General features: G+C 41.2%; 1 protein-coding gene across 1 annotated transcript; it reads left to right on the forward strand.

The window, feature by feature from the left end:
- Nucleotides 1-2,291: 2,291 nt before the first annotated feature.
- Nucleotides 2,292-5,866, forward strand: LOC307269550 (G-protein coupled receptor 26-like; the record flags this gene model as incomplete). The annotated part of the gene is made up of 3 exons (XM_080052530.1): nt 2,292-2,965; nt 3,049-3,162; nt 5,629-5,866. 3 exons carry the CDS (start codon nt 2,292-2,294, stop codon nt 5,864-5,866), a joined length of 1,026 nt encoding a protein of 341 aa, XP_079908656.1.
- Nucleotides 5,867-9,191: the final 3,325 nt, after the last annotated feature.

Below are 9,191 nucleotides of genomic sequence, written 5' to 3' on the forward strand. Positions count from 1 at the left end.
CCGCACACAAACACATACACACATGCACACCTCAACAAACACACACATGCACGCGCACGCATGCACGCACACACACAGAAACACATACACATCTCAACAAACACACACACACGCATGCACGCGCGTGCACACACACACACACACACACACACACACCGTATTGGCCTTGAGCTCAGTTTTGTGTCTGTGTGGTGCTTCAGGTATGTTTCCACAAACACACACACACACACACACACACACACACACACACGCACTCACACAGCTTCATTACTGCTGGAACTTCTATCCTCTGCTTTGATATGAGTGCTTTTGAGAGGCTTGTCACTTCACTGGTAGTTTGCCTCAGGGTTTCCCTAAACTGCATTTAACGATGCCTCACCTAATCATTTTAAATGCTCCACTACCTCTGACACAAGAAGCGCAGCGCTGAGCTAAGTGAATTCTTTGATACCTTCTAACTAAATACAACAGTGCACTTAATTGGACGGGATGGGGATTCAGGCACAAGCTTTCTAAGTGGGAGTTCGGAGCGAGTGAAAGATGAAAATAAAAAAGGAATAGATATAAGAAAGCCCTGAGGCTGTCTGACCTCGGTGAGTCACCGTCTACACAAGCTTTGTCAGAATTGGGCATGACTCAGTAACGAGCACAAACATTTCTAAAGTGCACTTCTGTTGCCCGTTATACAGCTAGCGGCCAGTGCTTCAAATTGGATCGGGAACCATTATATTGCTCACAGATTTGACAAATGTTGGTTTTTTAGTTCCTAGAGATACTTTGTTTTTTTAAGGTGCAATCCTTTTCATTTTGGAGTTGTTTTTTTGTTCTAAATTATGCATCAGGGAGGTTATATGGACTGGTTAAAAACTATAGAAACGTTTGATTTTTGGGGAAAGTGGTGAATGTTGTAAAACTGAAACCAATACAAGGACAAACAAAGTAAATAAGAATATCCGTGATAAACCAAACTTTATAGATGGTTGCTGCTTATTGCTGAGAACAGGATTAGGGTTGCCAGGTTGTGAAATAACCCCTTTGACTGGTGTCTTGCTACCAATCCATTTCTAAATGGTGTATATGTAAGTTGTAACTATCGGCTCTATTAATGATTAGGAAATGATTTACTAATGCTTTGTAGATCTGTTAAAACCCATTAGAAACCAAACCTGACCTGACCAGTCACCTTGTTGGCTGTTTGAAGATCATCTGGACAAAAACCCATTCATAAACATGTTTATGGAATATCCACTTTCCAATATCACCTATTTAAACAGGTAAGGTCATGATAAATATTATATTTCAGTCTCTGTAAAATCATATTCGCCAAAGATTTGAAAAACAAGCATACAAAGTGTAATTTGGGGTCATTGTCTGTCCACTAACAGCAGCATTGTACATTTAACTCCTGGTGTATATATTTATATACCAAACCACACATTGTGAGAGTGAATACAGTATAGCTGCGGAGATATAAATAATTCATGCAGGGAAAAATATCTATTTGCCTCTGTGTGACTCTGTGGCGCGCGCGTGTGCACCTGGTTCTATTTGGTCACGGTCAGAAGCGTCTCCAATTTATCCAGGAGCACACAGCCGTGATCCGGACCCACATTGATTTCTTGCAAGATGCGTAATCAATGCAGACATCACGGAGAACCTCGCATGTGAATAACTTGTGCGGGATGATTGATTTGTATTTGCGCACACAATGTTACGCACAGAAGACCAACAAAGGCATAGATCTCAACACGGGATACCCCAAGCAACGAGGTTGTGACTTGAAATGTTGTTGTTGCGCCTGTAAAAGTTGTTCCCGTGTTTCCGGCTCCTCGAGTGACATGTTTAAAACTAATCAGTTGGCATAGTGCTGCTTCCTCTCCTCAGTACCAGATCTGTTATCTGTGTGATGAGTGAGCCGCGTGCGCAGCTTCTGAACGTTCGCACTTTGCTGAAAGACATGCTACACACGCCCTGCTGCCTTACTTTACAAAGCTTCTCCGCTGCGGCTTTTGTCGGGTGTTAATTCGGAGATCTCCGGCAACTTTGAGGAGAGAGATGGGGATGGTGTTGGCGGCGGCTGCTCGCTTCAGCACGCTGGACAGCGCTCGTGGATGCTGGAGAGAGGACGGCGGCGCGCGGACACACGGACGGGGGATTTAATTGAAATGAATTTGGGGAGCTGCCGGATGGATGCGCCACGGGAGACCATGGTTGATTTGAAGTGTTTATTATTATTAATATTAGTAGGTAAAGGCGTAGGAAACCCGAGAGTGGACTTTCTGGAGTGAGACATGGACTTTGCTGAAATCCTTTTGGCTTTGTTCATCATCGTGGTCGCGGTCGTCTCGCTGTTGTCAAACTTGTTGGTGCTGCTATGCTTCGTCCACAGCACCGAGATACGCCGACAGGTGCCCGGCGTTTTCACCATGAACTTGTCCTTCTGCAACATTCTCATCACCGTGCTGAACATGCCGGCCACTCTGGTGGGGATTATCCGGAACCAGCAGCCTTTCGGGGAGTGCATCTGCCACGCCGTGAGCTTCCTGGAGACTTTTCTCACGGCCAACACCATGTTGAGTATGGCGGCGCTCAGCATAGACCGGTGGATAGCGGTGGTGTTCCCGCTCAGTTACTCCACCAAGATGCGCTACAAGGACGCGCTGATCATGGTGTGCTACTCCTGGCTCCACTCCTTCACCTTCTCCCTGGCGGCGCTGCTCTTCTCCTGGAGCGACTACAGCAACGTGTACGCCTCCTGCACCCTGCTGCAGCCGAGCAGAGAGGGCAGCGAGCGGGTCAAGTTTACGATCTTCACCGTGGTGTTCCACGCCACCAGCTTCGTGCTCTCGCTGCTCATCCTGTGTTTCACCTACCTGAAGGTGCTGAAAGTCGCCCGGTTTCACTGCAAGAGGATTGACATTATCACCATGCAGACTCTGTTCCTACTGGTCGACATTCACCCAAGGTAGTTCACCACCATGCATAGCTTATTATGTACAGTATAAACATTTTATAACTGCCAGTCTAAAAGTATTTTGTCCTTTTCAGCGTGAAACAGAAATGCTTGACCGAGCAAAAGAGGAGAAAGCAGAGAGCCACGAAGAAGATCAGCATCTTCATCGGCTCCTTCATCATCTGCTTTGCTCCTTACGTCATTACAAGGTAAGTGGAATGGATGGCAACTAAATCATTATAATTCAATGTACCGCAAAACTCCTGCACAACAACTTAAATAATGAATGTCTATGGTTAAAATAATAAGATTAAATCATGGCTTGTGTACGTATTTGACCTGCTGCTGTCCTCTGAAGAGAAGAGACAGATTTGGCACATAGCAGTTGGATGAGATTAGAGACAGCTCCAAGCTTGAAGTGCGCAGTCACTTAGATCACTCCACGCTGCTCATTTTGACCTGATCATTTAAATAATTATCATTTCTCAATGAACCATGAAGTGTCTCATTCGTGACTGTATCAGCATGTTAACAGGTGGCTCTCTACAGTACACAGTAGGACAACAACAATAATACATGAAGAGTAAATACAACGCTTCCAGAGAAAATTGCAAACGCTCCAGGGCCCACGTTGTTGTTTTCAACCAGATGTGGTGCGAATGATACATCACTTTGACATATGTGGTGCGCTACATATGGGAGAGAAGATATATTAACAGGAAAGAGTGTCAGATAAAGTGGAGTTATATACCTCCTCACCCAGACTCAACCAATGGAGACTGAGTGATTGTTAAAAACAAAATGTCTTTTTTATTATTATCCAGATAATTCGTGTATCTTTTTTGAGTTGAAATGAGCATTTATACACACAATTTACTGACAGTCCAATTGTATATTCTTCACCCTATTAACCTTTTTGTTTCATGACTTTACCTCAATAAGCAGTACCGAAAAAAATGATCCAAATATATATTTTATATATATATATTACTATTATAACAGTGGGTACAATTTTATGGAAGATTTGAAATGGCAAAATAAAATGGAATCAAAGAAATAAAGTGAAATACAATACACATAGCTCTATTCATTTATTTGTATGTTGTTTCTATCTATACTCTATGGAAGATTTTGAATGTTGTCTGTCTGAAAAGAAAAACTATTTTAATGTGATATGTAAATTTCAAACAATCCTTTCAGTTTTTTTTTATTATTATTTTTTATTGGTGATTCTTTACACGAGTGCACTTCAAATCTTCCATACCATTTATAATGTTAGCGAAGTCATATTTTTCGCACTATCAACATAAATGCATGAATTTCAAATTTCATGATAACTGTGTGTAGGGGAGAACGGGATAATTTGTCACACGGGTTGGTTGTCACAATCGTTATATCTCGGAACCAGAAGGCGCTGTCTGTGAAATTTTGGTATGTAAATATCCAGAATTGGGATCAGAGGTCACCTACATAGTCTTCCTTGGAGTTAGACTGCTGAATTTGAGGTGAGACGACTGTTTGTGTTTTTCATGTCAAATTGAAAATATTTAGCTCCTCAGTATTTTTCTTCTAGGCTTTTACACAATGGGTTTATGACAAAACACTTGTTACCCATACAAAGTGTGACGGGTAAGCTATAGTTTAGATAGTGGTTAGCAAGCTAATTAGTTGTCAGATGGTTGTTGGCCTTGATGCTAGCAAGAAATTCAAGTTGGGGTTGGTCGTCACATTTTTTGGGGGGTTGGTTGTCACATGTTATCTCAAGGCTGCAGCCAGAAAAGGAACCCAATAACGAAAGAAATTGTCAAGCTGTATCCTCACTGACACCCCAGAGAAGGAAATAATAGAGCAGGAAAAGGCAGCTAGCATGCAAAAGAAAAAAGGGCAACAAAATAAAAACCCAGTGCATCCCAAACTAGACCAGCTGCCAAGGCTACAGTAAGTTATGTAGGCCTATTTGTCAACTTGACAATGCAATTAAACTTTCAAATTTAGTTCTACTTGCTTGCCTTTTTTTAAGATTATTCCCATTAAGATAACATTGTGACAAACAACCCCATAGTGTTTGACAACCGACCCCTTGATGGGGTTGGTTGTCACAATGTGTAAGGGTGTCTTTGATGATTAATTTCTTCTTTATTACAATAAGATAGAAAAAGTGAGGGGTACACATTTCAAGCCAACACCTTAAGCTTCAATTTAATGTAGGAATGACTATTGAAAGATGTTTAGGTGATGAGCAATTCTCACTAGAGTAAAAAGTGTGCCTACTTGCCCCGTTCTCCCCTACTGTGTGCACGACTGACTTGAAAAGAATCTGCTCTTAATACACAGCCTAGGCTCTGTAAACTGGCATGTAAACAAAGGGTATGTAAATAAAGGAGGCCCACAGTGTCTTCCTGTATTTCATGTGGAAGTATTGAGTACGGATTTGTCTATATAATACCTGTGAAAACCAATACAAATATTTGAATAATAATAATATAGGGGCCCACAGTTGCTAGCAACATGCTCGTTAACAGAACCTATAGGCTGTGTATAAACACTACACTTTTTTTTTTTTAGCAATCTCCAGTATTGCTGACTCCACCTTTAAAGTGTCTCTAGGTTTAAGCATCCTACACAACATGCTTTGTTTTAGTCATAGCATATGTCTTGCTGTACGCCCCCTGCAGGTTGGCAGAGCTCCTTCCCTTCGTGGACATTAACCGGCGCTGGGGGATCCTCAGTAAGTGCCTGACGTACAGCAAGGCTGCGTCCGACCCCTTCGCCTACTCCCTGCTCCGCCTGCAGTACAGGAAGGTCTTGGTTACCGTGGCAAACAGACTGTTACGTAGGGACTTGTACCCCTCCTCTGGACACAACAGCTCCGTAGACACAGAGAACGACTACTGTCTGCAGAGGATCAGCTAATGGCAAAGGAAGAAAGACAAACACAGAAAGAACCAAATGCATGGACATGACAGAAACAAACACTATGAGCCAAAAATAAAAAAGGTTGCCTCTTTGGATGGAAGGTGGGCGTAGGAGGAGGGGAAAAAAGTAAGAGAGAAGAATACAGGATTCTGCTAGGAACGGAAAAATAGTGCAGATAGAGGAGACATATAGTGGGTGGTTTGGGAGAGACAGAGAGAGCAGACATAGGGAGAGAGACAGAGAGAGCAGACTTAAGGGAGAGATAGTGGGTGGAGTAGAATGAAAAAGGACAGTAATGAAGGGGAGGATGGACGGGCGAAACAGACAGGGAGAAAGGGGATAGGACATTTATGAGGCATTTATTAAGACATTACTGGCCTAAACGAGGCGGCTGTGATTCATCGGAGACAGGCAAGCAGCAATGCAAAGCAAAGCACACCCAAAACCACTGCAGATCTCACGGATCAATTTGCATCGAATGAGTCCCGGGTCCAGATTGATCTGAAAACTGAAGGTTCCACAACACACTGCTGGAGACAGGAACCCCCATTTCTTTCACTTGGAGAGTCCTGTACAAAGGGGCCTATTGTTACTCCAGCCACCATTTTATAATGATTTTCGGAAAAATCCACACGTAGTGACCTTTTGCCGCAAACCACAAAACCACAGGGGAACGGAGCGAGAAGACAAGTGCTGGAAAAGGAGAAGAGTGTGTTGTTGTTCCTTGCTTCTGGCTCAAGTGCCGTCAGTGAACTGTTAAGGGTGCACACACACACACACACACACACACACACACACACACACACACACACACACACACACACACACACACACACACACACACACACACACAAACACTGGAATGCTGTGCGTTATTTTCGCCATGTTCTGTATTATTGACCATGTAAAGACTACTTTCGGAGTGTCATGTCGGTCACTGGATATTGATGCACTTTTTGTCTCATTTCTCTCAGAACTATAGTTACCAGGAGCCAAAGGTAAATAACACTTTACACCATGGTAGTTAATGATAAGGCAGGTGATATTCTATATGTTTCTTGGGCGAAAAAGACCAACATCAACCATGTGTTACTTCATTTCTCAATACTTTTGGGCATCCCCCCCCCCTCTCAGCCCATTGGTTACTACTTAAGTGTAGTTTTTTTTAAAAATATGTATTATTTTTTATTTGGGAGTGACAGTAGAAATACAGACACACAAATAAGGGCATACTATACTGGCTTGCATCCGAACTACTCTTTAAAACTTTAATGGATATACACTAAAATAAAAAAATAAGTTTCATAATTTCACCAGGTTATTTATTTTATTTATTTTTATCAAACAATTAATCAAATAGAATAAAACTGTGCAAGCTTGGGGACTATTTTTAGATCCAGACTCACTCCCATTTGGTGCACTGGTGAGTATTTACAGGGTATGTTTCTATGACCAAACATAAGCTACGTTGCCGTTTTCTTTGTGTGTTTTTAATAGTTTTGGTCCAATTGAAAGACAAGGTGACCACATTTAGGTAAAGCCATTAGTTTATTTCAAGCTGTTTTACCATGCTTTAAGTCCTAACTTCAAAGTATCTTTGTTTTAACGAGTATTTCATTTAATAAAATCCAACTCTCTTGTGAATTAAACCGGGGTAGTGGCAGGGAAGATTTTATAGAGAGTTTATTTGAAAATCGAGAACAGTGGCGACAGACCCTACATTATCGATTTATCACTGGTTTTGGTCTTTAAAGGTGGAGTGTGTAGAATTTTTGGGCTCTTTCAGAACAGACTTGGTAGATATGGAATATGATAAGTATGTTTTAATTAGTGTATAATCGATTGAAAATAAAAGTTATCTATTTCCTTAGAATGAGCTTTTATATCTACTGTACTTGGGAGCGGGGCGCTGAGGCCGCCATGTTGCACCGCCATGTTTCTACAGTGACACAGGATGGACAAACTTAATGGCCATATGCCTTTTTATATAAAGTGGGCGTCCTGGGGAAATGCACCTGTTGGAAGAGCAGAAGAAATACTAAATACATCTTCACCTCATCACTTGATATTGTGAGAAGACTTGAGGCAGTGGTGGATTATGCTATATTTAGTATCTAGCTTCTGTAAATATTCAAATAGGAGGGTTTAGCGAGGGAGTGTTGCAATCCTGAACTTTCACCACTAAATATTTCAATATTACACACTGCACCTTTAAGTGGGATTTGTTGACATAATTAAAAGAACAGCATATCACCCGACTTATCCTTTAAAGTGTGAGTTTTTAACCGAATGTACTAGAGACTGTATTTTTATTTGTACAACTGTGCTTTGTTTTTGGCAGTTGACTGGGGGAAAATGTTTCTATGGATATTTACATGATGTATAATTATATATTTTGCACTGTACAGGAACAACTGTTTGTCTATTAGGTAAGTGGACTTGATGTAGCATAGGGGACGCTTTCAAAGTGCTTTAAACACACCGTTTTGTGTTCTGTGCCAGATTTTGAACATGTGACTTTTCAATACTTAAAAAAACAGAATAGCTGCTTTGTTATATAAAAAACAATCTGTTTCTTTGGATGTACTTTAATGCACATGTACTGTTATCGTTCCTCCTGTGCGCCACTTGCTTTTCTTGGGCAGTGTGTTTAGCTATTAGTGGAATCTGTGCAATGGCAAATTGTCAATTACGAGGCTATTTAACATATTAATGTTTTCACAGTAATGTGGTTGAATCAAGGTAATTCCCTTGGATTTCATTTGTAAGTTTGTAAATTGAAATTCAAGCGGTACAGTTAAAGGTCTTGGGCACTAAATCGGCGAATTGTAGAACCTTTTTCCAATGATAGATGAGGATTCTGTAAAAAAAAATGATTGTAGGCAATATTCAATAGCTGAAATTGATGGATACTGGTAAGGAAAAATAAAATGTTATTCTCAAATTAAAATCTTGGTTCCTTTTCCTGCGTCACATTGTTTTCCCCTCTGCCCCGTGACACTGATTATATTTCAGATGATATACAGCATGAGAGATGATGGTGGTGTCGCAGGAGCAAAGCCGCCTTATTGCCGAGCGTTATTAAAGAGACAGGTCAAAGGTCATGTTTTGCAGATTAATGATGCTGATTAATCATGCTCCAGGAATGGCTCATGAGGCTCAGGTTGATGCATGCAAACAGTCCAGCAGTAATTATTTAGTGAAGGAATCTCCATATGTATGTGGATAACGCAGCCTCTAACCACCAGCACTGCTGAATTCAAGCAATTCATGTTAAAGGAATAGTTCAATATTTAAAATTTGGAATTTGTTTCCCTCACTC

The sequence above is a fragment of the Ammodytes marinus genome (assembly GCF_949987685.1).
Source record: "Ammodytes marinus genome assembly, chromosome: 23".
Taxonomy (NCBI): Eukaryota; Metazoa; Chordata; class Actinopteri; order Uranoscopiformes; family Ammodytidae; genus Ammodytes; species Ammodytes marinus.